The sequence below is a fragment of the Acanthopagrus latus genome, chromosome 6 (assembly GCF_904848185.1).
Source record: "Acanthopagrus latus isolate v.2019 chromosome 6, fAcaLat1.1, whole genome shotgun sequence".
Classification (NCBI taxonomy): Eukaryota; Metazoa; Chordata; class Actinopteri; order Spariformes; family Sparidae; genus Acanthopagrus; species Acanthopagrus latus.
The window spans coordinates 5,825,198-5,840,769 of NC_051044.1; the positions used below are offsets into that span (position 1 = coordinate 5,825,198).

Here is a 15,572-nt window from a genome sequence, read left to right on the forward strand (position 1 = left end):
TTGACTGGTAAAAAGGTGGGGAAGCATCTCAGAGCAGCTTGGTGAAAACCTTATGGAAGGAATCACCTCAGTAATAAATAAACTAATTGGACATTCAGAGTGGCAAGACATTGTGATTTGGGTACAATAATAAGGCACAGAAACATACATATAACACATATTAGGAGGTGTGTGAGCCATTAAACAGTGACTGCATGCAAACACAACACACCAATTCTGGTAAAAGATACATGTGTATACACACACACACACACACACACACGTGTGTACGCTCACACTAAACACACCTTATTCTGTGGTGATAGACGATCAGTTTGGATTTCAGTCAGAGCTTCGTGTGAGTCCAGAAAATGGCCGACAAGCTGCTGTTTGTTGTTTCTCTCTCCCTCTCTCATCTTTTGATCTGTGTGTGTGTGTGTGTGTGTGTGTGTGTGTGTGTGTGTACGTGCGCGTGGTGTGTTTGCAGCCATCGGCCCATTCCAGGATTGAAATTAGTTCCAGCCCGTTCCCCTAATGGCTCCATAGATCATTGCTCTGTTCCATTTAGTAATCAGAGGACAGCTGTAGTCGCGTCCTCCACGCAAGAAATTACTCACTTTAATGAAGAAACTGTAATTATATTTTCACTGCAGAGAGGCAGGGAGGGAGGGGAAACGATGAGGGAAACCCGAATGTAAGATTGAGGGCAAACATACTCTGTGATTGACTGTTACAGTGAACTACTCTGAGTGTCAACCCTGTTTTAATCCTGGAACTGTTTGCTGGCTTTGGATTTTTTTTTTTTCATTTTTATATCAGTAATAACACGTCCTTCATCAGCGTTATTTTCTCTGTTCTTGGTCAAGCTGCAAAACCACTGGATCCTACATGTCCCACAATTTGAGACTCTTAAAGGGACTAAATTAGTAGTTTCAAAGCCCAAGTTCACATAACCCTGATGACATCACTACAGCACCATCAGGGATATTTTTTGTCTTCGAGAAGCCACAAGAGATGTTATATGTAATTGATAAATAGTTTTGTCTACTGAAATGAAGAAAGATTTGATCAAAAGCCAGTGTCACATGGCATGTTTTATCCAATCAGCAGTTCAAACCTAATCACTTCTCTTCTCCTCTCATAGATTACAAAGAAAATGAGCAACTCCTTGAGTTCAAGAAGATTGAACCAGCAAATACACTATATGACATTGTTTGCTTAAAACAATAAATCCGTTACCAGTGAAGCTGGCAATTGATGTTCTTTCCATTGATTAAACAATGAAAAAGAACTGGTATATCTGTTAACAGCACAGCCGAGAAAACTGTGGACTGAGAGGACTCACTTATCCCCACTTATCGATTTATTAAAAAAAAAAAAACCTGAAGTCAATAATTGCCTTGTGGCCTTTAATTGGCCATATTTCACGCTGTGCACAGCAGCATAAAAGGACTTGTTTGCCTTGATGACGTGTTGGAGGTGACGGTGTGCTGGCTCTCAAAAACCACAGTGGAGCCATGTGTCTTCTGCAGCTCCTCTACAAACGCCTCACACTCAGCAGATCATTAGAAATCATTTACTCACACAAATGGCTGACGATGACTTAAATGATTTCTGACATGATGTGAATCAACATCAGCAAGAAATGCGTGTTTGCATGAACAGTACCTTTTACACAGCTCTGTTTCCTGTGAAGGCAATTTCAATGTGGTGACTCGGCCTCAAAAACTAGTCTGCAGACAGATAATTACAGAATGTAAATACATTGAACACATTTGAACCATTAACGTTAAAAATAAGGAGCTAAAATAATGAAAATCTTGAGGGTATTAACTTGTTTAAAAAATATTTTCATTGGCACTATAAAAAACTATAAGTCTGCACCTGACACAAAGGAAAACCTGCTTATAACCTTGAGCTTCTCACAGCAGGTTATCTGTCACCTAAATCCGATTTCTGACACTGACTGTCAGTGTCAATTCTCACCAGAGGCTGAGATGAATCATGTTCCTCACATCCTGAAACACAACAGAAAACTTCTTCTACTGTCTGATAGCCAGTTGATGGTTAGCTAAACTGATTGGCACAGTAGCGGTGCCAATATGTCAGCAGTTAGCGACCTCTCACAATTATATTTAACTGTGTTTCTGTATCAGCTCACTGTTCTGGCTGTGATGATGAAATGCTTCTTTCTCAGCTGCTTTCACCTTCAGTCCGTAAATCAGCCTGTGATTTAACACTGAGCTGCCTGTGTGTGTGTGTGTGTGGTCAGGTTGAACTCAGGACAGTGACAAAGACACACACACACACACACACACACACAAACGAGGCCCAGCTGTAGCTTTGCGTCCTGCTGGTTAATGTGTATTGATGAATCTGTCTGCCACCTCTTTGAGGTCATTGATCGTCCATCTCATCATTTTGCAAAATGTATTTCACGTTGCGAGGACACACAGCCTCCGAGCAGGAGAATCAGAGCCAGATGTAAACTTACAAAAAGCTTCACAAAGACAGACATGCAGACCTAAAAATAAATGACTATATTAGGAAATGCAAATGAACAACATGTTCTGTCACTGCTCAGAAGAAGACAGGAGATGATTTCTTTTTTGTCCCCGTAGTGTCACTTGTTTTCCTTCATGTGAAATAGTTTGTATCTTCAGAGAAACATCAGGGACTGAGAGCCGAAACTAGCAGATAAAAATGGATCTGAATGGTCACCAACTGTGTCAGCTGATGATCTGATGATCAGTTTTATGCTGATTTAAAACACTCAGATGTTTTGTGCTGTTTCTTTACGGGTATTCAGTCCTCAGATAAAAATGCAACCAGAGCAACTGATTGGACTGCAACACTTAATGACTTTTAACATTAACGTTGAATTATTTAGATTAATTGAAGAATAGTTGAGTTACAGGTGAAACGATTGTGGAGTAGTTGATTTAATATGTAACAAACAAACATGTATACTTCTGTTTAAGAAGACGCTTAACACAAATAGGATTACAAAATGTTGCAAGGCTCGATCATTTACATATTTATTGTCCCAATAACTAACAAATGACAAGCCACAACAGACCGACTGCACTGCGTCCCTCTCAGACTGAGTCAGTTGTCAAACCTGAACAGCAGCTGCTGCAAAGTGTTAAAAGTGGTCGGCAAGAGATGAAAGTGCTGCTATTGTACAGATAATACTTTTTCAGAAGAGACTAAATGACTACAGAGAAAACATCTTGGTTTCAGGCCTCTTGGCTGACAGTTCACATGGCAACTGCTGACTGACATTTGAAACCGTGGAGAGAGAGTCAGCTGTCAACTTCCAAGATGACACCTGTAATACTGGCTGCAGAGTGTCAGACTGTAGATCCTCCAAACATTGATACATGGATATTATCCCCCTGTTTTCCCAGAAGCATTCATAGTGTTTAACATGTTATTATTGAGCTGTTGGGTTTGTGTTCTACTCAGAAACAAGGGAATGAGTACTGATTACCATCATCTTTAACAAGGTTCCAAGGTAAATTTTAATTTTTTTTTTTAATCACAAGGGTTTGAAAACCAATACGATGTTTGAGTCCTTTCAGTTACATCTGTTTTAGATAATGGAGTGTTGATGATGAATTGAGGAGTCTTACAGCCTGGGAGAATGAAGCTGCTCCATAGTCTGGTGGTATGGCAGCAGATGTTTTATCTGTATCTTTTGCCACATGGCAGCAGGGTGAACAGACTGTGGCTGGGGTGGGTGTGTGCAGGCATCTCACTTCACTGATGTCGCTGATGCTCTGTAGACCATTGGACCAGCGAGCCTTCCTGTCCTGGACCGTTTGTTCATTTTATATACAGGCACCTAGTCGTCAGCAGTGCCTGTGTGTTTGTGCTGCATCATTAAAAGGAGCAGCTCTAGCTTGTTTTTAACCCCGCTGCCTTTCATGGGTTTAGATGTGTGATGGTGAATAACCATCACAGCAGTATTTAGACCAGTGACCTCAGAACTCACGATTCTAATCGCGCAGGGAGTTCTCAAATTTCAGACGGAGGGAGGCTAACTTTAGCATCCCAGCTGGTTAAATGCCTGTGTGACTGTAGGAACATTAGGAAGTGATATTCTGAACATTTTGAAAGCCCGCCCACACAGATATTACACTAATTAAATTACTGAACCAAAAATTCACACACATCTAACAGGACTGTTGGGGTTGTGGAAAGTGGCTGGAAACCACTTAAGTCTATAAAATTTTAGGAAACTGAAAAAAAAAATTGTAACTTTTTTGCTGACATTTCTTATTTTGTCCAACCAACCAAACACACTCACAGACTCAGTTCACAATACTATAAAACAGAGAAAGCAAATAATCACAGTTCAGAGGAAGAGTTGGAGTTACTGATTGGAAAATAACCTTTTCATATTATTATTGGACTGATTAATGGTTTAATTGTTGTAGCACAAACTGTAACTGCTCAGTGAGTTTTCTCCTTCATTTCTCTCCTCAGTTCTGTCAGACACTTTATAGTAACAAAAGACAAATATGGACTTTGTTGCTCTGTTACATCCCAACCAGCACTGCATTTGTTATCTGTTAATGAGAACCATAACCATTTTGACACAAGAAAGATCCCTTAAATGGTAACCAAGATATATACTGAGCAAACAACTAATCATGAGTCAGGGTTACATCTAAGCTCTGAAACCGCACGCACGCACGCACACACACACACACACACACACACACACACACACACACACACACACACACACACACACACCACTACACATGTAGTGGTAGTATGAGTAGGTTCAGAGGTTTCTTGGCCTGCTGGCGTGTCAGATCTTTTCAAGCATTGTGGTGTGAGAAGTCGGCAACCAATCTGAGATTCAGCATGATCTGCGTGACCCGAGTGTCATTCACTGTAACTAACACGCACACACACACACACACACACACACACACACACACACACACACACACACACACACACAGCCTCAGGTCATCCATGTCTTTGCCAGTTGAAGCAGAATGATTCTCTAAGCGATAAGTAAGAGGGAGCAGGCCAACAAGACATGCAATGCTTTTCTTGTCTTTTTTTTTTTTTTTTTTTTTCTTTCTCTGTGTGAAGTTATTCACCCTGTCACAAATCTTATCATAAAATGAATATATTTCAGATTTTCATTCAAAAGTATGTCAATATTTGGACTAAGGTGAGCAGTGTTATTTCTGGCTACCTTGAGATGTAACTAGTAAAAAGATGTTTTTTTTATGATCAAGAGGACAGAATAATTTTTCATCCAAATGGTTGAACGTCTTTTAGAATTCTTATGTTATGTGTGTGTGACCTGTGTGTCCTCACATCATGTTGCATGATATAACACATTTCATGCATTTTTAAGCAGACTGAAAGGACAAAGGGAAATTTTGATTAAAAAATCAATAAATGAATAAAAATGACAAACAAGGCAATCAGCAAACTGTCTGTCAGTTCTTTTATCATGCAGAATTTAATCTGTTTCCCTCTGAACTGTTAGTTTAAACCAAGTTTTATCATATTAAAAATTTAATTCAATATGTCAGTACAAAGATAGATTCCACTGGCGGCCAGAAGATGTACAGAGCTTGAGGTGACAGTTTTAATCACTAGCAATATATGTTCTTTACAGCTCTGAGCTTACACGGACCAATGAGCAAGAAACAAAATTATGTTTTTGTCACTTCATACCTGCCTGTCATTGTCTCTTTTGTTTTGTTTTGTTTTTGTTTTGTTTTTACTTGAGGATATCATTAGTGGAAAAGGAAGTCTGTGTACCAGAATCAAATGAAATAGAAACCATGTCTTCCTGGCTCTCACTGACACCATCCATTTAAACACTTTACTTTCAGATCTCATATAGAAACCTGACCGTCAGTGATCAAGGCTGTGTGTTAATTTCAATTCAAACACATTTTGCAACAGCTGCAGCAGATTAATACGTGTTGCAAATTGTGTATCATTTTCCACTTGCTCCGGCTGCATTATGTAATGTTTCAGCACCTACATCACAATGTGCACACGCTCAACAGTCACATCTCATGACATGCAATGTCAACTAAAGCATAATAACTCAAACCCTTCTTACTACAACTTTATTGCTGCTTGATACAAAAGCAAACCTGAACAGTTTTCATATTCCATAATTTATTTGCGAGAAATGTCTGTCTAATATTACACACCGTTATCCAATTTATGTGCTCTTGGATTTATCAGTTTTTTTTTTTGTGCAGTCCCGCTAATTCACCCCCATCATTATATGATGATTTATTGTAATGAAAGGGAGATATGTAAATTATCTGGAGGAAATTCCCATATTTATTCATATTGCAGAAGATATTACAGAAAAACTAAATCGCAAAGTCAGTTTTTTCCCCAATACTGTGCAACCCCACCACTGACATCCTTACATTGACTTTATATGCAGTTGCATTGACTCTACAATGTGTCTCCTGTTGTATTAAAGCAGTCGATACTGCTGATGCTGAAGGATAACATTGGCATCATTAGTTTATGTGTATGTCAGTGACTGGAACTGTGGGACAGCAGTGCAAGAAGAAAGCGCTGCAGGATGATAGAAAAGATGGAGGGAAGGACAGAACTGGTGGATGCTTCATTGAGATGCCAAGAGGAGCAGGAAGCAGTTCTGACAACATGGAGGAGAAACAGTCAGATGTCTGCGTGCTGGACATAAAAAATTCTGAGGAATGAGACTAGACGTTAATACCTGCAGCTGTAGCTTTTTTTCTGCCAGAGGGAGACTGAATAAAAGTGTGAATTGTGTGGGGTAAGAAATGTAGCTGCCTGTTGGCTGATAAAGCTGTGAATTGGAAGAGGCCTTTTTTTGGACCACTGAAGTCTATTTCTGAAGCTGAAATTCATAAACATCTGTGACAGGCGTGTGTGCAGCTGACTGCTCCTCTGTTACTGGAACATCATCTCAAAGCTTTAATCTGCATCTCTTTGGGGACGTTCACCAACACAACAGACCGGCGCCAGGCACCAGATGAAACCGGCGTCACAATCTCAACATTAAACCAGAAAAAACAGACTTATCGATCAAACAGCTAGTAGAGGTGCTCTGTGATTCTTTTTTTTCCCTTTATTTTAGTGTGACAGTAGCTTTCACGACAATCACCGGCTTAAAAAATGATGAAACCAAACTTTGAACTAAACCGTATGTGATGAAACATTGCCGATGATGACTTTGACAACCGGTGTATTTTTAAAATCTCTGTTTGTGCACTCTTCATGAAAATGTTTCAGCTTCTGCTCAAGACTACAAAGGCACTCAGTCAGACATGTTAGGACGCTGTACTGCTGGTCAGATATACGGCTGTTTTTAAAGAGACTTAACCTCACTTAAATGTATTCCATTTTACCTAATCATCTTTAATCTCAAACAGTCTAATTATAATCTAATTCAACCACCTAATCTCATCTCACTTTACCTCATCTGGTCTCATCCAGTTCGCATCATCCCATCTCCTATGAACTCATCTCAGTTGGTCATTTGACTTTATTTAATTTCACCATATCTAATCTCATCTAAAACCATCTCACGTCTCAAGATTTTCTTCCCACTATTATTCATCCATTTTACATCCCTTCATCTCATCTCCGCTTATCCCATTTCACTAAAGACCACACCCCAAGTCGTCCCACATCACCTCATCACGTCTCATGTTGCCTCTTCTCATGTCAAATTATGTCTCACCTTGCCTCGTGTCCATCAATTCTTCTCATCTCATCTCTTATCTAATCTAAGTCACCTTTAGCTTTGTTAAATACAAACATTTCCCAATTGAAACCCTCCAATTAATTTTACAAGAGGGATGAGTAAATTTGAACCTATTTGTTCACTGTTGTTGCGTGACAAGTGACAGCGGACACTCGGTTTTGCTGTTTGGAAGCTAGCGAGGAGGAGGAGGGGAACTCTTCATCCAGTCTGTCTGGAGAGAATCATTAGAGAATGAATAAGAGGCCATTATTAAAACATATGTTAGCAGAAACATGTTTGAGTATGCTGACTTGCAGAGTCCCTCATAGGGAAATTTCCTGGCAGTGCGGTCTATTGACATTCGGATCACGTTCCACTGCACATCTCCCAATTCCACCAAGATCCACAGCAGCCATGTTGTTGCCCACACAGCCGTGCAGAGAAAGTCACACATTTTCAGGTTTTCCTGAAAAATACCCAGATTCATTAAAAGGAGGCAGATGAGTTCAACTCATTTTCCTTCAGACTTGTCCTTGTTCACCCAGAAGTTGCTGCAAATAAACACTGTTTACTGAATTTAAAGTTAATGAGGTCCTGTGGTGATGAGCTCAGCCCAGAAAATCCTCTCATATAAGAACATGAAGTCAAATACGAGAGGCTGATTATCCTCCATTAATAAATACCCTGTGTTAAGTATAATAAATGAAATGCAAAGGGTGTTTTAACAAATCTGATTTTCACCCAGATTTTTAAAATTTAAAACCAAACGTAAGGAACTCTGAAGATGGAGTCCTCCTGCTCTGCCCCCGTGAAAGCGTCCAGGCTGACTGAGAAATGTCTTTGTTTGTATTGTCCTTATATAGAGAATGAATGAGCAGATAAACGTGAGTCACTGCTGGAAAACGACAGTCACAGCTCTGGAATCAATAACTCTGAGATATTGTTTGGTCTTCGGTTAGCAGAGGTTTGACCGAGATCTCTCTGCAGAGGGGCAGGAAGACAAAACATCAGGCAGATTTAATTTTTTATTAGGTGTACTAATCAGTTAGTCAAAGAAATCTGGCGACTGTTGGCAAAAATTGTGTTCCATCGCAATATTGCATTTCATTCAAACCCTACTCTTTTAACTTGATTTGTTTTTGTTGATGTTTGTCTGGGAAATAAGGCTGCAACTAATCATTATTTTCATTACCAGTTAATGTGTCGATTTGATTTATTTACTTTTGAATCTTGATTTCTGAATGAGCGTCTTCGGTATTTTCTCTGTGAGTCAGCTGATCGGTCTTATCAGGTGGCGTTCTGTTGACATAGAGCATTTTGGCTCGAGTGGAGCAGCAGATTGTGTGTTCAGCAGGGAGGGTTCGGGTCAGTTCAGGCTGCCGTAGACTGATCGTTACCACAGACAGCAAACACCAGTGTTTTTTTTTTGCCTGAAGATTGGGGCCCACACAAGAGGCCACAGGATGAAACTGAATGGTCGCAGGATGATTGACAGGAAGAGGAAATCACAGAAAACTAAATTTTTGATATAAAGGTTCAAACTTTTCCTCTTAATATTCATAAGTGTATCATTTTAGCATGTCAAATGAAAACGTGTGGAACCAGTGCCACATACAATAAATGGATCAGGTGAAACCTAGAGAGCAGCACAGCTACTTTCAATTGTTAGAATTCATGTCTGATTTTTCCAATCTGTTTGGCTGCTTTTGAATGCACCCATTAGCCTGACCTTACAGTCAGTTTCATTTTTTTTAATTTCTATTTTTATTTTATTTTTATTTTTTTCACTGAATTGACACTGAAAGGAAGAAATGATGAATCCAGAAATACATAATTTCTCTGGGTGGAACAAATCTGTGTTGGTAATTCGCCCAAGTAAATACTGTATATGGAAACACTGCAGTCTTTCATGGCAACAAAAAGTAGGTCATGTTGCAAAACTACTGTTTATAGAAACATCCAGAATCTCTGACTTTTCATAACTATGGTTTATCTGCTGCCTTCACTGTGTGTAGGTGCACAGCTATGCAGCAAGTGGTAAAGGCTCAAGTCAGGAATTTATTATTTAGGTTTTTTTTTTTTTTACTGGAGGCAATTCAATAATAGTGATTACAAGTCGGAAAATGATAAGATTCCATAAATGCAAGTTAAACCAAAGGTGTTAGTGCAGCAACAATGAAACTAACTTAGAAAGTACTGACTAGCTTGTGATAAAGAGGAAGAGAAACACGTGCTCTTGAAGAAAAGGTTCGGCACAAGGGAAGAAATAAATCAAACTTCAGGCGCTCGTGTGGAGCAGGAACCAATATACTTGAATTTATTCTGTACTCACTAGCTGTCTGATAGATTACACAGTGTTTCAAACGTCTGTATCTAATATTGATATTTATTCAGTATTGCTGTTTTTTAGAGGCCTTTAACAAACATTATTTCCGATAAGCCCTAACATTCATGGAATAAACACTGTGGCTCAACAGAAGAGACAAGTTCATTAGCCTGTCTGACAAAGACCACTGAACATTTTAGATGGTTTTAGACAGCAGAGAATACAACGAGAAAGATTTAAAGAAGTTAGTTTAAAAGCGTGTGTTGGTGAGTTTTATTAATATGGATGACAGAATACACTGTGCTTCTTCTGAAACTGCTGTAGTAAATGCTGTCTTTCCCCAGCATACGAGCATTAAATTCCAGGATTATTTATTTTTTTTTTCTTCAGCCAGACAGATGAAAGAAATACTGAATGAATGATTGCATTTAGCTACAGAATCCAGCGGAACAGAAGCCAGCTCGGATGTGACATCATGACTTTGGCTCTCTATTGTGCATTAACATCCATTTGGATCCGTTATACACGAGGGGCAAAAGTGCATCATGTTTCTGTACAGCTGCCGTTGCTATGTGAGGATGTTTTGATGTTATGATATCTTGGGACCCCAGATAAAATAAGTAGTGCATCGCAAGAGCAGCAATGTCAGACACAGACTGTCAAAATGTGTTCAAAGGGAAATATTTTGGATTGCAACCTTTTAAAGATACAACATACATGGTACTTAATAATGAGTTAAATCACTGGATTCATTAAGTTGAAGTCTCCCAACATTTATACATCACTAGGCTGGACTGTTGTCTCCCCAGTTTGCAGCAAATTTTCATGGCCTGTTCTTTTTTAAATCCCCTGGTGATGTGTGTCATACACGTATCGTTTTCAAAACGTCACACCCCTGTCCTGTCCTGCCACTCCCTACTAAATCACTCTTTAGTACACAGATGTTGATTCTGTTACTGTCTCCACTGGCAGCTCAAAGGTGGAATAATGCTGCTCACTGTTCCAACTTTTCTTTTACAGAAAAGGAAATTCCTATATTGAACATACTGTGTTAATGGGGCTTAAGTCTACACTACATTTATTGATGTGAATATCTTGTGTTAATGTGTGCAGGTCTGTCTGGTAACCCCGTTGATTTGGAGAAACGTCACACGTCATTCGGCAAAAACTTCATCCCACCCAAGAAGGCCAAGACATTCCTGCAACTGGTTTGGGAGGCTCTGCAGGATGTGACCCTAATCATCCTGGAAATTGCTGCCATTATCTCGTTGGGCCTGTCCATTTTCCATCCACCAGGGGGCGATGGTGAAGGTTGGTACTGTCAGTCCAAATTTTTGCAAGCGTTACACTTTCAAAATTAATGCAACAGCGGGGCCACAGGAGGCTATGGTCATGCTGTTCATTATTCTATGAGATTTAATTTTATTCTGTTTGATTCAGTGTTTTTTGTGTAAATTTGGTGATTCTACCTGATCATTTTCTCATCTTCTAACAGAATGTGGCCAGGCTGCAGGCGGTGTCGAGGACGAGGGCGAGGCCCAGGCAGGCTGGATCGAGGGCGCCGCCATCCTGTTCTCAGTCATTATTGTGGTCCTGGTGACGGCCTTCAATGATTGGTCGAAGGAGAAACAGTTCCGCGGGCTGCAGAGCAGGATCGAACAGGAACAAAAGTTCACAGTCATCCGTAAAGGCCAGGTCATCCAGATACCTGTGGCCGAGATCGTGGTGGGAGACATAGCTCAGATTAAATATGGTACGAGACCACAGACACCAGACTGAAATATCAAACCTGTGACATTAATGTCATCCCCAAAGGTTTTAAGACACACAAGCGGTACCTTTTGAGACAGGCAAATTTATGTTCTGCCTCCTGGGTGTGTGATGTGGATTTTTTGGATTTCTTGTACTCTTTTGACTCTGTTATGAATAAAACACAACTACAGAGTGGGCAGATTAAGTTCAAATTACAGTTGTTTTCAATTTAAAAAATATATATTTTACAATAAGATCTGTTTTAGCGTTATAGGGGAGCTAAACAATTCCAACTTAATTTGGATATGTTCAATGTAACATTTCTTAGTTCAGATTTAATCAAAGTTGTGAGACTAGAAAGGTCAGAAACATATCTACACTGACTTTGTTTCTTGAAATAAATCAAATGTACCCTCTGACGTTTGTACCTGCAGGAGACCTGCTGCCTGCTGATGGAATCCTCATTCAGGGGAATGACCTGAAGATAGACGAGAGTTCTCTCACTGGAGAGTCCGATCAGGTCCGCAAGTCTTTGGAGAAGGACCCCATGCTGCTTTCTGGTAAGTGCCTACTCAAAATTTCATGACATGGACCAGCACTGATGGTGTTTTTGATGGTGTTTTTTTTCAATCATCTAAAATTAACTACCCTCTGTTTGATTCCTGTCCAGAAGAAGAATCCTCTGAAGCAGGATGTGGAATCAGATCTAATATTTATTGATGTGTATTATGTCTGTATTTGACTGGACCATCTGAGAGGATAGTTGAACAATCAAGTCAAGCTAGTGTTATTTGTAAAGCACCTTTTTTATACAGGTTAGTGCAATTCAGAGAGCTCTACGGGTAGCTGACGCTGCCTACATGCCAGAGTAAAATTAAAAAAGTATCAAGGATGCTTATATCTACAACATACATTTGATTGATTCTAATAACCTAATAATTGATTCATTAGGAGACTCATAAATCTTAGTGTCATCAACATAGAACGATATGCCATATCTACTGATGACACCACCAAGAGGTTACATACTCTAAGATGAAATAGTAGTAGTACAAAAATTAATCCTTGGGGAACTCCACACGTTAATATCAATGATGATATCAACAAACTGAAAACTCTGAAGAAAAGACAGTACAAAGCTTTCATTGTAACTTTGTTTGCTTGTTTTTTTCCTTTCCTAAGGGACCCACGTAATGGAGGGATCAGGCAGGATGGTGGTGTCAGCTGTTGGACTCAACTCTCAAACTGGTATCATCTTTACTTTGCTGGGCGCCAGCGAGAATGACGAAGAGAAGAAGGTCAAGAAAAGTAAGACACAAGACAAAGCTTCTCAAAAAAAACACACCATGTTGAAGTGTTGAAGGTCATACGAGGGCACTAAGTGTGAAGTGTTGGGAGGAGTTGAGTTGTAGAGAAAGATGATTTTCACCTTGTCAGCTTCTGAATATTTCTTCTCTACTGTTTCAACAGTGCAGATTGGAAATATTTGCACGTTTTTATCAGCTGGTGTTGATTTGAAGTTTCTCTCGTTGTATTAGCTGACTCTGTCAGCAGGTAGTGTTCATCCAGTCCGAGCTGATAACAGCTGAGCTGTTTGAAGGGTATAACTGTAATGTTTTAACATCAGTGAGCTTCAATCTGATCAAAAAAGTCGGTGAATCAGTGAAATCACTGACTTTGAAATCAGTGAATAAATGAGACCACAGATGAGTTCACTTGTAGTGATCATATCTGCTGATCATCTGAAGACAGCTGACATGAGTTTTAAGTGTCTGACCAGAAGAGATATGTACAGCAGCAACAGTCACAACTTTATGTTGGACCGTTCTCTAAACCCCTCCCCTAGACAGTGATGGTCCAATGATAGCTTAGCAAACATAACAAGGCACGGTGGGCCTGTCAGTGTTTGGATTTCTCATCATGTTGAAGCAGTGTACATGGGGCTGTAAGAGGTATACTCTGCATCCAAAGAGCTTTGTGGTGGTGTCATTCATTCTCAGCGTCTACTGCTGACGTTAGCATGCCTGGCTAACTAGCTTCTTACCTACATTTGTAATCAAGGCTGTGTCCTTAGAATTATATCTGATCATCCATTATTTCTTGTCCAACTGTGCTGTAAGTCTATCACCTGGTGAGGATGCTCAATTTTGTCGATTTAGGACATTTTGAGCTTTCATCTCAGTCTGTATTGCATCAATATGTGATGCCAAGTTTTCATGATTACTGTTTGGCCATCAAATATGTATTTAGGAGCCTTTTATAGGGTTAAAAGTAACTAATAATCCATTGCTAACCTGCCACCTTCATTGTAAACAGAATAGTTGATAGATGGGGAAACATGACTGGCATAGCAGTGGTACTCAGTTTTCTCAGTGCACAAATTAATTCTTTCTTGTGAATGTTTCGGTCAGTCAACACTTTGAACTGTTTCGAAGTGCAAAAACTGGTTGGTCGCCTGAATAAACACTACATTGTGGTCTCATTTATTCATGCTAGTTAATGGCCACTGTACTGAGTTAATGATTTGACAGTGATGTAATGTTGGGTAAAGAAATGCCAAACGTACCTTCCTCTGTCTACATGCAGTTGCTTTTTGAAGTGGAACCCTTCAAAAGCCAAAGTCCCGATGATCCTCGTACTATCACAGAGCAGTTTGATGTAAACCAACAGGCTTCTGCAGTCGGTCTCTATTGCTTTTTATTTGCTTGTGATCATGCTAACCCCCTTTTACTCATGTGTTTTTTTCTTGAGTTTGTTTTTGTCTGATCATTTGTTTTATTGGCTAAAGTTTGAGTTTGTCAGGCATTCATTGTGAACTGGCTGAATGTACCAGCTCAGCGGAGAGAGACGCTCAGGTTTACATTTCGGCCTCCAGACACTAAATTTTAAAAACTAAACCAGTAATGAGTTCCTAATGGGGAGAACCACAACATTTATTTTCTGAATCAATAGAAATTACCTGAAAGTAATTAGAAGAAGAGAGCATTCAGATTAGCTTGTACAGGTGTCTGTACTTCTACACACATCAACATAATAGAATCTTTAGGCCTTAGTAGCAACTGTAATCTAAACCCAAAATCCTAAAACCAAGCCTGAATCCTCAGAATACCCTCTGAAATGATGAGGACTGGATACAATGTTCCACTTTCCGGATCATCAACCCGCTGTACACACACATATTCATGCATCATTCATGTAAAGTCACACCCATTGGTTGTCTTACAAGCACAAGAGCCTCCAGTGTTAGCGAATGCAAACGCAGTTCAGTCTCTGTCATCAATCACAAACTACCAGCTGAATTACAAAGAGGTGTGTGTGGGTGTGTTCGTGCTTGTGTGTGGGTGTGTGGTTTTAACCTTGCCACACTCCCTTTTTACAATAAAAGCAGAGAGCTACATGTTAGGATGCCAGGAAGTTGATGTCCCCTTCATAAAGAGCCCATCTACTCAAACTTGCAACCAGTGGCTGGTTTGTGAGCAATTATCTGTAAAAATAGCGGCAATCTAAACAAAGTATGTGACTGATTAATATTTGGACACATTGTTGTAACTGTGTCAAAATATCTTGGCAATCAATATGTTGAAAGTATTTCAGTCTTAAGCAAAATGGTGGACCAACCAGCCAACATTTCCATCGTGTTAAGTTTGATTTTCGCAGCATGTCATGGTGAGAGTAGACTTCATCATTACAACAATACAATCAAGTGTAGCATCTAAACAGAAACAAACAGCAGTAAAGTACATGAATATATGTTATTAAGATGAATGGCTGCAT

General features: G+C 39.6%; 1 protein-coding gene across 10 annotated transcripts in view; it reads left to right on the forward strand.

The window, feature by feature from the left end:
- Window positions 1-15,572, forward strand: part of LOC119021536 (plasma membrane calcium-transporting ATPase 1-like) — an 85,438-nt gene that overhangs the window by 38,462 nt on the left and 31,404 nt on the right. For all 10 annotated transcript variants that reach the window (XM_037101890.1, XM_037101891.1, XM_037101882.1 and 7 more), the window contains 4 exons: window positions 11,160-11,357; window positions 11,542-11,799; window positions 12,233-12,358; window positions 12,981-13,106. In XM_037101890.1, coding sequence (XP_036957785.1) covers window positions 11,160-11,357; window positions 11,542-11,799; window positions 12,233-12,358; window positions 12,981-13,106 — 708 coding nt within the window. The remainder of the gene's footprint in view (window positions 1-11,159; window positions 11,358-11,541; window positions 11,800-12,232; window positions 12,359-12,980; window positions 13,107-15,572) is intronic.